The sequence below is a fragment of the Stigmatopora argus genome, chromosome 2, assembly GCF_051989625.1.
Source record: "Stigmatopora argus isolate UIUO_Sarg chromosome 2, RoL_Sarg_1.0, whole genome shotgun sequence".
In the NCBI taxonomy this organism is placed as follows: Eukaryota; Metazoa; Chordata; class Actinopteri; order Syngnathiformes; family Syngnathidae; genus Stigmatopora; species Stigmatopora argus.
The window spans coordinates 9,597,482-9,616,633 of record NC_135388.1 but is presented as its reverse complement, the minus strand read 5'-3'; the positions used below and the strand labels follow the sequence as shown (position 1 = coordinate 9,616,633).

Genomic DNA, 19,152 nt, shown 5'->3' with positions numbered 1-19,152 from the left:
CCCGGAGGTCATCCGCGTTTCATTCTTAACCTCTTCAACACCCATACAAGCGAGCTGAGAGAAGCTCCACGGCACAGGTATTTACAACCTCATTTGCAGCACTTTGCTTGCCTCCGTGAACCCTGCAGATGAGTAATAGGGAGGGAGACAGGGAGCGGGGCGCCTGCCACTCCACATGCAGCTTTAACACATGACAAACTGCATGGATAGGAGAATTTCAGCAACATCGCAAAGAAAGATTCATAACATTTCTTGTCTTAATCTTGCTTGGCTAAACTCCAAATCCCAATGACTAATGATTGGAAGGCTGTCAGATTAAAAGGCCTTCCCCACCCACCACACACACAACAAACATGCACGCAAACTCTACTCGCCGAATTAAAAAAAAGGAGAAAAAAAAGACAGAGCGGGTGGAAGCGAGCTGTATCCAAATCCCTATTACCCTCTCATTGGGTGGTACATCCCTTTTTGCCCTCCTCTTCCTCATAAATCTTCACCTCTTAATTACCCCGAGAAACGAGGGAGGATTACTGAGCTTCCACTGCTAACCTCATTTATCTTTTTTTTTGTGCGCTCGTTTCTCAGCACATTTATCTGGTGATAAAAGGGCATTACGGCTCAAAAGTGTTTTAATTTATTTATTAATTTTTTTGAATATATATGTGTATCTCTCTCTCTCTCACACTCATACCAATGCACAACAACCTTGCTAATCAAAATGGCTTCACCACCTTAAACCAATACAACATAAATGCAGTATTACACTGATTCACAATTGATTTACTATACTAAACAGCTGGTGGGTTGCTCATAAGCCAATGGCCATCTAAATGTTAAACCACAAGCCATCTCACTGCACATAAACGGAACATAATATCAAATGCATGTGCATGCATGTCTGAGTGCACACGAACCCAGAGCCATCAGATGCAGACAGGGTTTAATTAGAATTCTCTGTAGTCTAATTTTATTAGTGGAGGCAATAGAAGATGAAGGCAATTATAGCAAAGCAATCTTTGCTGTTGGAACAATATATCAGGCGAGAGGTGACAACACACATGAACAGGCAGAAACACACACACATGCTCGTCAGTTTTTGCGTTTCAAATGAGGTTCATGTAAGTTTACAGTCATTTCATGCAAAAGGGTGGAAGAGGGTGTCTGGAACAAGAGTCAATTGCTTGACACATGACTTGTTTCGCGACCTACTGTGGCACATAAACATGAGCTTTCCAACAAATCTGACATGTATCAATCACAGCAGCAGTCAACCGTTAATATTGTTAATAATGTTGTGTATTTGCACAATATTGCATGTGTATGTTGTGAATTACTGTTTGTCAATGCCAAGGTTTTCCAATCAGAGTATGAAATATGTTTGGACAATTCCACCATATAAAATTATTGAAGTAAAATCTTGAAATAAGAGAGAAAAGACACAGCTTTTATTGACAAGTATTATATCTGGCGCTTCACTGAAAACAGACGCTTATTGCACATGGTCAAAGTGAGATGACGCCTCCTTGATGTTATGATAGTGTAAGAAACACATGTTTATATATTTCAAATAATTTAATATTAAACTCTAACCTGAGAAATGTTCACTCTAATATCAAAATATTGTGCAAATTCCCACCTCAGTTATTCAAGCAATCTACTATAATAACATGAAGGTATAGATACAGTAGAAGACAGTGGGGTTTGTAGTTCTACCGTACATCCCCGGTGTGACACTTGAATCAAGCAAATGCGTAAGTGAGTGAGTGAGAGAGGGAGAAAAAGAGAGAGAGAGATAAAAGCTTGTGTGTCACTGGAGCTCTCCGACATGGCCGGTGGCTCGCATCCAGGCGAGAGTGCAGGCCGCAGGTGTGCAGGTTAGGGTTTAACAGCTCTGGGTTTACGAGGTGGCTAACGGGGGCAGCCGGTGAGACGCGGCACCTACAACCTTTACGGCCGTGACCGGAGAGGTGCCACCTGCGGACTGGCGTGGAACAGATGCCGCACACGGCTCGGGTCAGAGCTTTTATAGAGGGAGCGGGAGAGAGTAGGTGAGGGAGCCAGCAGTCTATCATTGTGACTGCTTTACTGCCACTACTGCCATCTAATGACAGAGCTGTCAGGGGGGCATGGAGTGGAAGGAATGGCGGGACGGATGGCGGGCCCGTGGAGTGGAGGGGGAGTAAAATAGATAAATGGAAACAATGATAGAGCGTACAAGGGGATAAAAGCATGGAGAAGGGAGGAGAAAGATGGCGAGAAAAGAGGGCGGTTGCATGGCATGCATTCACACACATATACAGAGCTTTTCAGGATTGATCCAGCTTCAGCACATAAGTAGGAGGAAGGAGATTGGGCTTCATAATCATTACAACACTGCAGAGATAATCTTTCCTAACGCAGTATGGACTCGGCTCTTCCAGTCAATGAATTGACAGGAACGACATGTCTGCCAATTTGAAAAATCCTTGACATACATTATCTTTCACTCCCTCCTAACAAGCTCTCAGTAATCACAATTAGCTTGTGCTAATGTGGAGCTCAACCTCCTTGCACACATATTGATCATCTCAACATGGAATCGGCGTTGGTCTCAGATTGATGGAAAATTGGAATAATGCACAATAAAAACTACAATAAAATAAGCAGGCGCAGTCTAGCATTTCATTTCCAAATATCATATCAAGTCAAAGAGGGCAAAGCATCTATTGAGGAAAATGCTTTCATGATTTATTGACGGTAATAAAAACTATGAAATACTAAAACCTAACTCTATTTTTTTTTAGTTTTATTCTGTTTGAAAATATATATTTCTGGGATAAATAATTACAGTCACCTACACTTTTGGATCGTCCCGTGGGGGGTCACGACAGCGAATTAACTTTTTCCATTTCACCCTGTCCTTTGCATCATCATTTTTTGCATCATTTCACGTCCTCCATCACTACATCCATGTATCTTCTCTTCAGTCGACCTTTAGCCGCTTTCCCTTGCAGTTCCACCCTCAATATCCTTCTACCGATATAATCTCTATCTCTCCTCTGGACATGCCCAAACCATCGAAGTCTGGTCTCTCTGACCTTGTCTCTAAAACGCCTAACCTTCACTGTCACTCTTATTGTTTCATGTCTAATTCTATCCAACCTGTTCACGCCAAAGGAGAACTTCAGCATCTTTATCTCAGCTGCTTCTAGTGTCTTTTCCTCAGGGAGGATAGAAAATAAGATAAAAAAATAATGTAATCCTAAAAGTGTTTAAAGCAAAACAAAAGACTATGACTTTCCATAACATTAGCCCTAAGGTTAGAGAGCAATTAGGGAGTTAGCTGCAATTCAGCTAATAGATGAATTTGTGTTGTGTTCATCATGGATTTGAAAAAAAAAAAAAAAAATAAAAAAAATAAATATATATATATATATATATATATATATGCATGTATATATATGTATGTGTATATACATATATGTATGTATATGTGTATATATATATATATATATATATATATATATATATATATATATATATATATATATATATATATATATATATTTATATATATATATATATATATAAAATAACCTGAGATATATATTTTGTTTCACTTTCCTTTGGACGATACTGGACTATACATAGAATCGTTGATACAAACAAAGAGTGACTTTAATCATTGATAAAAACACACAATATTAGTCTTTTCCTTGATTAAGTTAAGTGAAATTTGGTGGCAGTAAACAGTTTCATATGACTTTGTTCATCTCACCTGTTTTGTTGAAGCCAAGCAGCGCACGGAAATAAACGATTTTTTAAAATTCACCTATTCAACATAACAATGCATCAACCTCCAACAGGGAAACTAAAATTGATATTCATCCAATGTTTTGACAGGCCTGAAAGCAATCCAAAATATAAAAAAAATACTCCCCACTAAAATAGCAAACATTTAATGGCATGATCACCTACCTGGATTCTATACCATGCATCACCAGTATGTAGGATGCTTATTGTATTTCATGAACCAGCAGGTGTACTTTATCTTCCATATATCTTCACAACACACACAAAACAAAGCCCACACAGGATTTCATGTGAAATCACACCTTCATAGGGAGATGAATCAAGGGAGCAAGATGAGGCGGACAAGAACAGGATAACAGTAAGGAGTGAAAAGAAGAGTACAGTGAGGGAGTGACCGTGAGCCTCCATTTTGAAGTGGCTGCTCCCTGCCTGTGTGTACCTTCACTGGGATGTGAAGTTCAAGTGCTTCCTCTTGCCACCGTTATCTCCACGTCGCTTTCTGTTATACGCTCTTAATTTCTCTGTCCTCTCCCCCACCCTTTCAACCCAGACACCCCCACTCCGGGCCCATTAGTCTTTATTTAACCCCACTTTTTTTGCTGTTGTTGTCAAATAATCATGGGGAACTAGCATGTGTCTGACATGGTCTCCAAGGCAACGGCGGTTAAGACGGCAAAGCAGGCAGGGGCTCATTCAGTGGCTGAATAAGAGAGGGGGAGGGGGAAGAAGTAACCTGCAGTGCTTGAGTGCGTGCACACACACACATGCACACACACACACACAAAACCAGAGGTGAAAGGTGGTTACACACAACCTCTCCAGTGATGGCCACTGTTACAGCCCAAATCTTTTGTCCCCAAGTCTGAGTGACTTCTGAGTGTCTGATTTGCTTCTCCTCTTTTAATTTCTATCTCAGTTCTGTCCTTCTGACGTCTCGTCATCCTTGTCCCATCCATCACCTCAGGTTGAAAGAGAACACTGGGGCCAAAGGCTCTGACACAACCACCTTCCTCCTAAATACCATCCCTTGATACACATCCACTCAATCCTAGCCTTTCTGTCTTTATTTCTCACACTGCAGGAGCTCGGCTGCCTTTTACCAGCCCATCTCCATCACAAAACATTTCTTCTGAACACGGCATCCTGGTGAGGTAGAAGTGGGAGATGTGAGGGTGGGAAGCATGATGGAACAAGTCACTGTTTAGGTGCATTAGATCCGCTATAGTTAGTGTATGTCTAACCAAAGAGCGAAAACGATGTTAAAATTTGATGCGGACATTTATGGAATGTGACTCAGTGCCTCATCCAAGAAAGTCTTGTGCTCTTTTTGTTATTAGCAGGTTTAACACAGTAGTTATGTGGTTCAAGGAAGAAACCATTTATCTATCTTATGCCACTCTGGAAAACTGGGCAAATTAATTAACCAGGGTTGCGCTAAAAAATTGATTCTTTTTACATTGAACACAGAGTCTCTTACATGAAGAAAGAAATAGATCAACGTCAACCTTCCTACTGTAAAAACGGCTTTAATGTTATTTTATTATTAACGTTGCTTGCCCTAGAGGCGTTCAATCTAGAATTTGAATAGTAGGGGGCTTCTTCAATAATTAATTTTCTTTTAAAATGAAAATGTAATTTGTAAAAAAAAAAATAGAATGAAAAAGTAAAACTGCTTAAAACATAAAAAGTAAAAAAATATATGCTCTCAGATACTTGTAAAAATTGTATTTTAAATGTTTTGTAAACATTTTTAAAAATAGAAAAACAAGTGAAAAGCCGTAAATGTATTTTTAAAATGTATGTAATTAAAATTATCAATTTAAAAATTTTCTAAAAGAATGGGGCATGTAACAGATAAATGGAACTAAAACATGATTATTTAATGCCTGCAGGAGATATGGGTAAATGAAGAAAGAAGGTGTACAATTTGGGTCTCTGACAAATGTTTTTCTTTGCAGGCAAGAAAAGCAAAACCCATCCCTTTAAAGTTGTTACATGTTAAACTGTGGCATCTATTTCCTGTAAAGAATTAAGCACAAAGTAACAACGTAAAGCAATTCATTAAATTGTACAATAGTGATCATGTCTGCAATGAGCGCTCCGCATGAGGTGACCACTGGTTGTAGTGTGTCATATAGGATGTGGGACCAAGGTGTAGCAGTACTCATATGATTACCTGCTGACTAAATTGCATTCATGATTAATTTTTGCCTGAGAGTCAATCAAGCATTCCCATTTAAATTGGGAGCCGCCTTCACTCATGAAAGCCCCTTTTAACCAAAGCATTTTTGAAAATGCCTCCCATTCACATTGAGACAAACAACAACTGTAACCTTGCGTTTAAGGTGAAAGTAACAACAAGCCTAGTGTGATACATGAATTTTTAAAAGAAGCAAACATGGCCTGAAAAGTTCAACCCCCCCCATCACGCCTCCACCCCTCGTGTCTCTCTTGGTTATCCTCTCTACAATCAGTGCTCAGCGGGCCGTGAGACGCACTTAAGCTCCGACCGGCGGTAACCTCACGCCACCCGAGTCCTCGTTCATCTCCGCACTACCCGCCACACACACGCGCACACCCAGGCGCTCGCACTTACACGCTTCAAGCCACAAGCACGTCTCTGCAAACAGACACCAACAAAGCTTTCCATTTGTCAAATAGAGCCGACGCCACCACTTAAGTGTCCGGTTTACCTGGCGACTGGCGTGCTCTTAAAAGGGCTGAGAGCTTAACAAGGCGCAGTGAGAGCTGCTGTCACAGGGCATTACCCCGCGCGCATCTCAGGTTGCAACCTCAGGAACGGCATCACAAAAGACAAGTGTCTCCTCAGATGTAGTCCAAATCTACCCTCCGGTGCGCCCCTCTCCGGGAGGACACTGCCACCCAACAACACGTGAAGATGTGCAAGAATATTTGCCTGTAAAAAATTGTTCATTTCCTTACCTGGCAAGTAGTAAAGTGGCGCTTTTAGTCCAAACATGGTTGCTACGTAGGCTTCTCGCCCCGTCCCGGATGACTCGATATGGACAGGAGGAGGGGGAGGGGGGGCCGTGCCCTCGGCGGTCACCCAGAAACAAGGCTCTGTGTGGGGGCACACCGGGGTGGGACTCAGCCTGTCATCCCTGCTTTCTGGTCCTCGCTAACCAAGCATGAGGCTGGGACCGCCCAGCGAGCTAAGACAGACAGGCGCACACACTCGCACAAACGCACACAATCACACAGACGGATGCACACAAAGCGGTGCAAAGGGCAACTCCTGCTCTCGACCTCTCTCGCTCTCACTCCCCGGGGGCGAAGGGTCACACACTTGCTGTCTGTTTGCGAGCCGAGCAGCAGCAGGAAATGCGCTTTGCACAAACCTCTATCTGACACACATTCTCACACACTGACACACACGCAGACGGGACAAGCGGATAATTTTTGGTGGGCAAAAAAAGATAGCAGTCCTGTGCCAAATTGAGTCGAAAAAGAGGCAGCAGGGAATATAAAATACAGATTGGGTAAATCCTGCAGACTGGAGCGACGGCAGATTCCGACGGGACTGTCTTTTATCCCGCTATCCAAGAAAGATGATCAGAAGAGAGTGCACTGCTTCCTCTCCCTCCCTCTGTCTCTGTCTCTTTCTCTCTCTCTGTCTCTCTCTCTCTTTCTCTCTCTCTCTCTCTCTCTGTCTTTCACCCTCCCTCTCTTTCCCTGCTGATTCGGAGAGAAGGAGGTGGAGGAGAGGAGGGCAGAGTGAACTCCCTCCAGGCTACAACACAGCCAGATAGCGTGGGGAGCGTGCGTGCGTGCGTGTCCATGCACGCGCAAAAAAAATGAAGGGGGAGTATGGTTCGAGCTAGACAAGACACATGAGGTGCGGGTGCAGATGAGAGGAAAATGTTGCCCATTGCTGATCCACTACCCCGAGGACGTGGGTCTATGTGTGTGTGTCTGTGTTCACAGTTCAACTCCAAGTCTGGGTGACGGCTGATTGGACAGCCCCGGTGACAGCGAGGGGGCGCCGACTATCAAGGGAGCATCTGTTCACACTGTAACAGACAGAGGAGGGAAAGCGGCATCCAACTCCGAGCGCGCAAGGAAGCAGAAACGTTCGTAAAAGGGAAATGGAAGATCTCCGCCTCAGTCCTCCTTTAAAATGAGTATCATGGTCCAAGATTGAAGAAGTAATGTGTGGTTCCACACGTGTCAATCCAGGAGAGTGGGCATTCACCACCAGCCTGGCTTCTTTTACCCTCTCTTTCTTTTCTCCATCCATGTAAAACACGCACACCTTCTCTAAAATGTTATGCTCTGCTGGTGAGACCTACGGGTAAAGAGTTATCTGCCTTGTCAAAGTCTAAATCAGCAGGAGAGGGGCAAGAAAGAGAAGATGAGGACGAGAGGGGGGGGAAGAATGATACAGCGCGGAGAGGGTCTACAAGGACAGTTTGCCCTGGGGGTTGATTTGCTCTCAAATCCACTCGATGAAACGCTCAGTGGGGGAGAAAGAGTAGGAGGCGGTAGGGGGTTATTGGCAAGAGTGTCATACAGAAGGGAGCTGGACTAAGGGGGTCTATGCCTTTAGGAGAACTCAAATGGCATAAAGGAACACCATAAAATGAATCATAGAATTAGTGCACACAAGGAAGACTGTAATTGTCTGAAAGACAAAACATCGCTTATGGTGGGATTGCTGGTTTGGGTGTTGCTTGAAGAAAGACACCAAGTGGACTGGGAGGGAAAGGCATGGATTAAGAAGTGGAGGGAGGTGGGTGGTGGACCTTCTGGGAACATAGCCCTTTTATTAATACAAAGACAGTAAATCATTGACTGTTTAATTAAGACAAGTACATATACGCAGAGCATAGATGTCTATTCAGCTAGATAATCATGCTGTATATATGTATAAATACCCACACACACATCAACTATTAATGCAATATTTTTCAGGTTTCCAAGTGGGATAGAGCAGCAATTATTAAACCATCATATGGGGATCATAGCCTAAAATCTGGATCATGGAAGGAAATGAATATGTCTGCAGTGATTTACACTCTCATTTTGTGATAGACAGACACAAGCAGTATATACTTTAACTATAATTATTATTTTCTTTTTAAAATTCTCACAGAACACGGACAATTATGGCTAATTATGAATATTTTCAAAACAAGCTATACAAAAAACACTCCAAAGTAATCACATGTTGATTTGGAATAATTCCCAAATGGTCACAAAATGGGACTCTTAACTGCCAGTGTTCATATTTGCCATCTGGCTGCCCTCCTGCCTAACTCAGTACATGTAAATGTCATGTCATTAAAAGCCACATTTATTGCTACGGTTGGATCACTTGACTGTTTGCAGGAATTTCTCTTGCGAAGACTGTATTTTAAAATAAGCATAGTTTATTATAAGTGTATCTGGTCATGATCACACACATTCTCTCTCTTCTTCTCTCTTTCTCCCTTTTTGAGAGTAAAACCTCCCTAAGGACCGAAGCAGAGTGTGTCTGAAAACGTTACGATCAGAAAATAACAGGGAGACGACACAGAGGAGTGGACAAGAACAAAAATAAAAGTGAAAAGTGCCAGCAAAAAAGCAACTCCACCAACTCAAAGACGGAGGGATACTCTTCTTATTATCAAGATGGAAATTACTCTAATGATATTCGTAGAAGTCATAGGGCAAGGCTATGATTCAAATAATTCCATTTAATATGTGTTGTAACTCTTGGTGAAGTCAGGTGCAGAATTACCTACAAAAAAACGGATGTCTCGACATTTACCATTCATAAACACATTGAAAAATATGGTGGAAGTGACAAACAACTATAAACTGTATATATATCCCCATATTACCCAATGAATTAAAATAATGTCCAGGTAGCCAAAATATCTATTATTTTACACACTAAATGTAGAAAAAAGTGGAAAAGAAGTAATACCTTGCCTATGTTGATCAAGAATCACTTCTGCTTTAGTATTTTACTCACTTCTTTCCGTATGCTAATCACAGCCCAGTACGGAGAATTAATTTGCAAATGTGCCATTACCCATCAGGCAAGGCAGCAATAACCCTGCAATTACACTACTCTAGCCTGACCAGCTGAGCACCAGGCACATTTTGGCACATGCATGCACACACAGGACATTTTTGAAAACCGACACAGACACCAACGTGCTTTGAGCAATATTACATTTTGCTTAACAACAATTTAAAAAATGTTTTAACCCCATAACAACAAAAACAAGCATCTGTGAAGCGAGGGGTCACAGTGAAATGCGTAACAATCATGTGGAGGAGGATGGGAAAAAATGAAGTCAGATTCCACGCTTCATATTACAGATAATAAACTTCATAATATAAGGTGTTTAGGATAGATTTTGTAATTAAGTAGACTGGACAAACCACCAAAAAAGAAACAGAGAGGTTCTTATATCATTTGCTCATTTTCTCTAACAGGTATCAGAGCAGTGTCAATCAAAACAGAGTTATGAACACAGTGGCTACCATTGACAGTGATGGACACTTAAAATTGTTGAATATAACAATTTCTCGTGTATAAGCCGCCTCCTGATTCACAATTTTCAGCTCCACAATTTTTTTCTTGAATTTCATTAATTGACGTAAAAATAAATTTTGTTTAGCGTTTTATCTGTTTATCTTTTCTCTATTTTGAAATAAAAGACCATATCGTCCGCATTGTCTTGCATAATGGCGTCATGGTGCCATGACGTTATGGTCTTATAACTTGCAGTTTCGTGCATGTTGTGTTTTTATGCTAATAAGCCATACCTTTGATTCAGTCATCATTTTTTGTCCGACAAAAGCGGCTTATATGAAAGTAAATACGGTGTGTGTATATATATATATATATATATATATATATATATATATATATATATATATATATATATATATTCTGCAGGTTGAACTTTTTCTGCTTTCACCGTTGTTCACTGAGATACTAGATACATTCCCCTTGTAGTGGACATTTTTGTGGTTAGGGAAGGGAGGGTCTGCCTCACTTAGTACAGCACAAAAGAAGGTGTAATTGGTTATTAATTAGCTTCAGGAATTGTGTGGCCCCTCCTTGTCTTTATGAGAAAAGATCGTGAAAAATGTTTAAATGGTGACAGGATGCCAGCTATCTGTTTTTCCCACCTTTATCATTCTCAAGTGACAATACCGCTTCACACACCTCTTAGTAATTTTTTGCCAAGTAGCCGCAAGTGTCACACATTTAAGACATGCCAGCCATGCTCCTCACACACTTGTTCAACAAGCACACAAATAGTCTGCCTTACTTGAACCAGCAGTAAGCCTGATATTACACACGATAGGAAAATATAGTGATATTTAAGATCACTAATGTGGATGATCTGGGGTCTCGTGGCAGCAACAGGACTCAGTTTTGAACAGGTTTTAAAAGCTACAGGTACTACATTCTGCCTCACACTGTGTGACACATTGAAAATGGCAGACATCTATCTGAATAAACTCATTAAAATTGATGATTTCTGAAGTGTGAAAATATTCTCCGGAGTTGCTCTTGATGGCATCTTCAGGAGCCTCTTGCCACTTGCATGTTGTGCTTTGAGTCCCCATTTTAATATTCACGAATCAAGCCTGCACTCTCCCTCTCCTCCTGCTCGCTCCACTGCTGTCACACCTGATTCAGAATGGATTTCCCTTTTAAATGTCTGTGAGCCGTTATTGTGGCTGACACACACCAACACACACACCCGCGCCCAAATACTTCTATGTGGGGTGGGGGTGGGGCTGGCCAGAGCTGCCAAAGTGATGTGCCGTCATACCATAACAACCCTCCCAGAATGCCTTGTGGCGCACCTGCTTTCAAACATTGACAACACAAGCGTCGCCACTGCCGAGCCGAGGGAACACATCAACGCAACGCATCTCGGCTCTGATGAGGCTTTTTATAGTCACTCAGCCCTTACCTGCATCTCCCAACTCTTCATGTGTCGCCCTATCAAACGCGCAAGATTTGCTGCCTCTCACCGAGCCCCGTTGTTAGGAGTAAAGTGCATATAGTCAGAGACCAAGGATAGAACCAGAAAAGGAGTACCGTGCTCATTAACAGCATTGCTTAATCGATTAAAAAAAACGTCTGTGCATGCACACGGTGTGCTGGTACAGTGGCCAGACATCCTGATTTATGCAGGACAGTCTTTCATTTACGTTATCCCTCACACAGTATGCTACAAAGCCCGCTTCGAGTTGCACATGAACGTAACACACTTCATTGTAGTCACGAGTGTTTGCTGCATTGAGAGCTGCTACAGGTAGGCATGTTAAGCACTATCGGTTGTGGTTTAACTATTTATTTTTATATGCCCCTGATATATATTTTCCTAATTCTCTATTAAGTTCTATTAAGAAATGAGATCTATATTTTGTTTTGGACATTAAATGCTATAAATTATTTGCATGGATGCACTCCACTTTTCCAAAGGAAAAACATATCGTCAACAACATCAGAATATCGACTATATCCAAATTAACTCTGGGGGTCTGTGTCCTGGTTTTTGTTTCAACTGATCCACCACAGACCCTTTAACCAATGACGTTTCTGCTTGAACAAGCAGCACGTGACTACAATCCCTACAAAAACATCAGAGTGGTGAAAAGGTGTTGTCTTATTTGGTTAGAATGAAATCCTCCATCCACTGCAGCCTTTTGTGGAATACTTTGGAGACTACTGGCCTAATCCAGGAAATATATATATGTATATATATTTTTTTATAAATAAAAGTCCTGCAATTAACAATTTGTCCTCGGATCCTTGCAATATTGTGTGCACAATTGAAATGCTGCCATTTTTCTTTCCTCACTAAATGCCACGGTGTCCCCCTTTTTGGTGTTATACAAATGGCCACCCTATAGGCAGGTGAGCGGTACACAAATGCACCAAAAGAATCCCATTTCATGGGAACATTGCATATACACACACTCACACAGGAACAGCATCTTAATATTTAATTTGATGGATCCCTGCTTAAAGCCTACGTAACACACAGAGCTGCTGGCAGTGTTTTCTACTTGACTCTGTGACATTTCCTCATTGGCTCGTTTGTCTCAATTAACTCTGCTGATTGGACAGAGGTGGTTAGCACCATCCACTCACACATGAGCAGCAGGAGGAGGCGAGAGAGAACAAGTGAGCCAGTTAGATTATAGTCTGACCTGCCTGAGGCGTGTTGTGAATCATACAACCGCGCGAGGCCGCAAACAAGCGCCGGTCTGGCCGCGCGCCAATGGAACGCACACGTTGCGCCGCACGCACTCACGCACAAACAAAAGCGCCGAAGAGCAGCTGAGGGGTCGTCGGAGCGTCGGCACCGAGGGCGACGCCGCGAGGCACGATCTGACCTTCTCTGCTCGGAACCCGTGAGGACGTTGTGCGTGTGCGACGAAGGGAGTAAACGTACCACGAGAAGTGTGCGCACGCGCGTGTGTGTGTCTGTGTGTGTGTGTGTTGCCCTCTGTCGGGCCTCTGCTGTGTTCAGTAAGTGAGGCGTGCTGATGCTGCGTGTGCTCAGGTTTCACGCATCAGCACGCCGTCCAAGAGACTTAACCGAGGTCACGGATTGTCGAACTCCCCCTCCGCATGATTCAACCCGCCCCTCCACTATATCACTAAATGCTTTACCTTTAGCACCTTATCTTTACCCTCCCCCTCACATGCCACCCCTCTCTTTCTCTCCTTATCCCGCTGCCACTCCTTCCTCCCGAGGACTGCATCATGCTCGGTCTTTTAGTGTCTTTCATGTCTTTTACCTGTCAACAGAGGAGCGAATATGCAAGCAGCTCACCAACAAAGGAAAAACACCTTCCTGTCATCTTAGCAAATGCTGTGTGGAGGAAGGGCGCCAGGAAGGAGAGCGACAGTGAGAGAGCCAGATAAGATAGTGAAGAAGGGAGGAAAACCAGGAAGAAAGAATCACTGCGCTGTAAAGCCGTGGTGGCCGAGTATGCAGAAAAAAATCTGAGGAGGCATAATGTGATTGATTGAATCGGAAGAATCTAAATGCCATCAGCTAGACTCTTGGGTCGATACCAAAGGTTGTGGATCAACATCAGCTATCTTTCAGATTGCAGATCATGCTTTGGATTCACTCCCCAAAATAACTACTACAACCACAATCAATTGAAAAACATGGAATACATTTTGAAGTTATACTCCAGACGTGTCCAAGATAGAATTTTGTAGTGTTTTACAATTTTCAAATATTGCGTTCTAATCTAAGGGCCCTTTTTTTTAAAATCAGCCAGTACATCACTTGTATTAGATTGGCGCTGGTGTTTCATGCAGGGAGCTGCAGTATCCGATACTACTCGGATGGCATTGAAGATGCACCAAATACCAATTAAAAGCACAGTAAAAAGGGGGATATGAAATATCTAACTTTAACTTGTGAGACGGACGATGGCAATCCTCTTTTGTCCTCTAGCTTTAGCCAACTGGAAAATATTCAGCAGCCCTACCACAGCATTACCAGTACCACACAAATCATATGGGATAAATCCATAATCCGTGCAATCCAATAGGTGACTTTCTGTAACATGCCCACTGTGTTTGTGTGAATAAATCCTTTTGCTGGCGCTAATCTGCTGGTAACACTTCCCTTCTCCCCCATGGCCTTGCCTTTGCATAATTCTGGGTTATCTAATGTGTTAGCCTAGTAGCGCCCTAAAGTCCAAAATTGGGAGCGACAATCTCAGAACAATGTCCATTGATGAAACTCAAAGAGGTTTGATTGGATATATAATCTCCGCTTCACATTCTGTCTGTTTTCTTAACCACTTAGATCACGGTCTATACTTCAGAGTGGCATTTGATTCGAGGTTTGAGGGCTTTGCTTTTAGTTTCCAGTGACAAAAGAATAATGCATAGACTAGATGCTGCTTCAACACAAAATATGAATGTCAGCCATTACTTTTAAAGTCATTTTTCCCACTCCAAGGCAGGGTCTCAAACCGATTCCAACAAGTGCTTATTTTTATCCCAACAGATCTAGCACAGACATTTTAACCAATGACATTTCTGCTTAAACAAAAAGCACCTGTCTACCATCAACCAATTGCACTTATAAGACACATAACATTTCTAAGACAGATTAGTGAAAAGGTGCCCTCTTGCTTCGGTTCGTTGTGTATGTATTGTTTGACTAAATGGCAAGGCGGCCAATTGTGATTGTGAGGCAAATTGTAAGAGACCCAAAACAATTTGCTGAAATTCCAAAGTGGTTCTATGTTATCTGCAGTATACTAAACTATTGAACTAAGCTTAGAAACTTTTAAAAATGAAAGGTTAGACATGAAGAAATGAAAAAAAGGTTATGCCTTCCTGCTTCTTTTAAGTGTCACAACTTACTCACAAGATTTGGGAGTAGTTAAAAGCCACAAATCACTATTGCTATGGTTATTTATGTCCCATCATTGAAGTCACCTGACATCACGGCTATTCATTGTACAGAGTGTCTTGGTTCACCACCACAAAGACTCAAGAGCCTTTCAAGAATACCTCCTTTCTGTCTTTTTCCGCACACAAATCGGTTCAGCAGCCGTATAAATCTCATCTCGCTGGGGATAAATGCTCGATTTGCATCATTTTAGTATGACACAAAACCTGAATATAATCCTGAGTTTCAGTACAAAAAAACCCAAACTATGTTCTGTCTAAGTGTCAGTGTGCAGGAAGGCTCACATGCTTTTGAACTTGTACATTGTCTAGTTTACGATAGTTAATGTGTCTGGATCATTTGGTTACGAGAGCAAAGGAGCCTTGCCTTGGCCCTATGATGTGAGGAAAAGTATGAATGGGGACAAAAAGAGCAAAAAAGAGCAAGGGATTGGTAGGAACTGGGAAAGCTTCAAACGGAACTGCCACAATGGCGCTGCTAGAACTTGGTCACCGTGGGAACTGGCCCTCTATAATTTGAAGGAAACGACAACTCGCCTGTCCAATATGTCGCTTTAATTGCAGCCCACAAGCCCATGATTCAAATTTAACTTACTTACATGAAGATGCATGTTTTCCAGGTGTTCTGGCCGCTTCCCACTTTCCCAAAAGATGCACACTACCATGTCAACTGAGATCGGCTCTAGTAGGGCACCCACAAGCAAAATCAGGACAATCCGTAAAGAATGGGTAGACCAGCAAAAATGTAAAATCGTAACATTTATGCTCCTAATTGAGTTTTCGAATGTAGGCTAGAAATGCACTCATACACAGTGGTTTGGTTGTTAAATAGCATTGTGACAAAGAGCTCATGCTGTTAGAAACAATTACATCATGCTTCACAACTGCTTTTTCTGACAAACGTTTGGTGTTGAAAATGTCAAACATAATGGCACATAGTCGTTTGTAAGTAAAGCTCCATGCAACCCTTAAGTAGAGACATTTTGGCCCTAACATTTGACACAGTGCAATAAAAATAGTAATTTACTCTTTTTATTTTACTATATTAATCATTCAGTGAATGCAATTTTAGATGTTCACACTTTTGTTCCGTTAACACAATATTTATTTATTTATTTACTAATTTATTACCTATTTATTTATGTCTACAATGTCTTTTCCTGTGTCTGTGTTCTCGCCTTCTTACTACTGCGACAGTAAATTTCCCGAGTACGGGATGAATAAAGTTTATCTAATCTAATCTTTATATCAGACAACACTATGGTAAATATGTTATTATAAGCTGTTGTTGTGCTGCATTTTTGTTTGTGTTATTCTTTCATTACTATATTAGTATTGGTAGCAAAAAAGTTTCCCTATTTTATTGTTGTTGTTTTTTGTTTGTTTTTTTACAATATTACTAGGAATGAAATGAATAATTTACTAGCATTTTTGTGAGGCAATTTTATGATGGCACACTACAACCTGGCAATACTGAATAGCATTGCAAAATATGATAAAATGAAGGCTGGTCTGTTTTGGGAGAGTTTTTTTTTATTTTTTATAACAAAATTAGCTCCATCAATCTCACTGACTGCTATTAGAAAGCTCTGCAGTTTGTCTACCTGTTTGTGTGTGTCTGCTGTCCCAACAGACTAAGCAACAGAACCATCTGACTGCATGATTCAGGTGATTTGTGCTCAAGTGTGTGGTTGTGCGCTTGATAGATTCCCTGTCAGACTAAACAAACCAGATGAATCAATGGAAAAGAGAGGACAAACACTTCTGTGGGTGATGACAGTATCAGGATTTACACAAAACATATTGATTGCATCCCCAATTAGGATGATAGCCAATCATGCACGTGTGTGTGATAAAAGATCACACAGGATAAGTGCCACAATTCTTTGATTTTCAGTTCTTCTTGTGATGTCACAAAACGGATTACTAGAACCTGCTGAAGACCATACAGTTGCCATAAATCAAACATGATGGGTATTTGCGTGTGTCCCTGCAAGGAAGGGAACCTAACAGGGAGATAGATGACGGATGGCTAGGCTTTTTCAAGAGCCAATGTGAGCTGGTTTTCTGCCTCCTCTGCTCGGATAGATAACAAACACAGTGGCACCTTGATGATGCTGATGGTCACGTTGCAGATAAGCTCCACATAGATGATCCCTCAGCTGTCACACAGCAGCAGGTGAAATGGACATCGCAGTTCTGACATGGCTAGTGACTTCCACGTGCAGCGAGGGTTATATTGGAGAGGGGGCTTCCACTTAAAGTGGAGCATGGAGAGTAGGCGGGGGCAGTGGAAGTGACCAGAAGAGAGAGCAATTACCTCGGTACACTCAAGGTGCTCGAAATGATCTGTGACCTGTCCAAAGTACTCCAGCTAGCAGGGAGAGGTGACACGCATAGAAAATGTACGAGATGAAGAGGAGCCAAGGTTGCAAAGGCCCATTTCCCGTCGCCACCGGGGTCACGCTCGAGGGCTAAGGCAAGTGCGAGACGGAACGTTAAGGTGGAATAACGGTGGGATAATCTTGTCTGAGCTGCAGCGAAAGAGGGCAGGGGGCTTGTTGGAAGAAAATGAAAGAGGAGCCAGAGCAGAAAAGTAGAGCCACGGGCCAGAATGGCAACCAAGATATACACATGAACGCAAGTCGCTCGGAAAGCTTCCAGTGAGAGCCAGACATAGACAGAGAGAGGGAGAGAGGGGACTATAGAGCAGATGCAGCCTTCTACAGTGGACCTTGAGAATAGAGCACATTTTGATTCAGGAGGCCATCTGACAATCACTTTTAAAATGCATTAGGAATACTGAAAGTAGTCTATTCAATGTAGCTCATAAAGTAAATAAACTAGTAAATAAAATAGTCTAAGAACCATAATGAGACCATAACGGAATTCATTCGCAGCATCAAATTGCATGACTCGAACATTTGCTCTGCTTTCTGCTGTGTCAAGGTCCGATTTATGAAACATGTACCACTTGACACAAATTGACCTTAAAAGATTGGCAGTTAAGTATAGTTTTCTTATGAATTTGGAGATTCTGCAACTGCTTGGAGCTATTGGAGGGGACTCAAGGCCAACACACAATACGGAAATCAAAAAATATTTGCTTATCACTGAAAGGTCTGTACACAGATGCTTTGTAATGATATAATATAGCTAAGTTTAATGTTCACATATGCAAGGGTTAGTTTCGCATATTGGACAAAAATAAGGCAAAGAGCATTGTTGTTTTTGGCCACTATGAAAGTGCCAACATTTTGTTAATGGCCCTTTTAGCTCTTTGATGTTACAATCCTCCTGACACGGGAAATATTTTGTCGACAAGACAAGATTGATATCGAAGCTATTTTGAGTAGACTAACGTGAGTTAAGATTTCTTCAAAAACCACGTCTTTTATTCCATGTTTACAGTGTAATTTTAAAATTGAAACTAACGTGCAATCAATAGAAGCTGAAATTACACTTTCAGCATATGTGACCCTTCAGATCATAACAAGGGTGGAACTGATTTCAATTTCCTACCTTAATGTCTTGAAAAAGTACTTTGACAGAGAGTGAGGTTATAATTCCATGAAAAGAGAGAAACAGCCCAAGAAATCAGGTTCAGATCACGACGGTCACGTCAAATTCCTACAAGAAGCTTTGCATTCGATGCAGTTGATGATGTCATTCTTTAATCCATCGTGTTGTAAACAACACAGTTTGTTTTCATACTAATGCTGAACGTCTGAGTGATTACAATGTTTTTCTGCAGGCCCAGAAAATCAGTGAAACCTCCTGATACAAGTTTTATCTTGTTAGAAGATAACAACCTAACTTTTAAAATATTATTTGTAAGCTCAAATATTTTGATTCTGTTTTTTGTGCACCATTGAAAGATGTGCCAAAACATACATTTTCCTCAAAATTAGAGGTTCCAAGCTGGCAAC

The 19,152-nt window shown here is 41.6% G+C and overlaps 1 protein-coding gene across 3 annotated transcripts in view; it reads right to left on the bottom strand.

Moving 5' to 3' along the window:
• gse1b (Gse1 coiled-coil protein b) overlaps positions 1 to 19,152 on the bottom strand; it is a 135,275-nt gene that overhangs the window by 46,762 nt on the left and 69,361 nt on the right. The window contains exon 1 of one of the 3 annotated variants that reach the window (XM_077589256.1): positions 6,736 to 7,384. The exons of the other annotated variants lie outside the window; for them this stretch is intronic. Within the exon in view, the coding sequence (XP_077445382.1) occupies positions 6,736 to 6,772 (37 nt within the window). The 5' untranslated portion in view covers positions 6,773 to 7,384. Of the gene's footprint in view, positions 1 to 6,735; positions 7,385 to 19,152 lie in introns of those variants that run through there. 3 annotated transcript variants of the gene reach the window in all.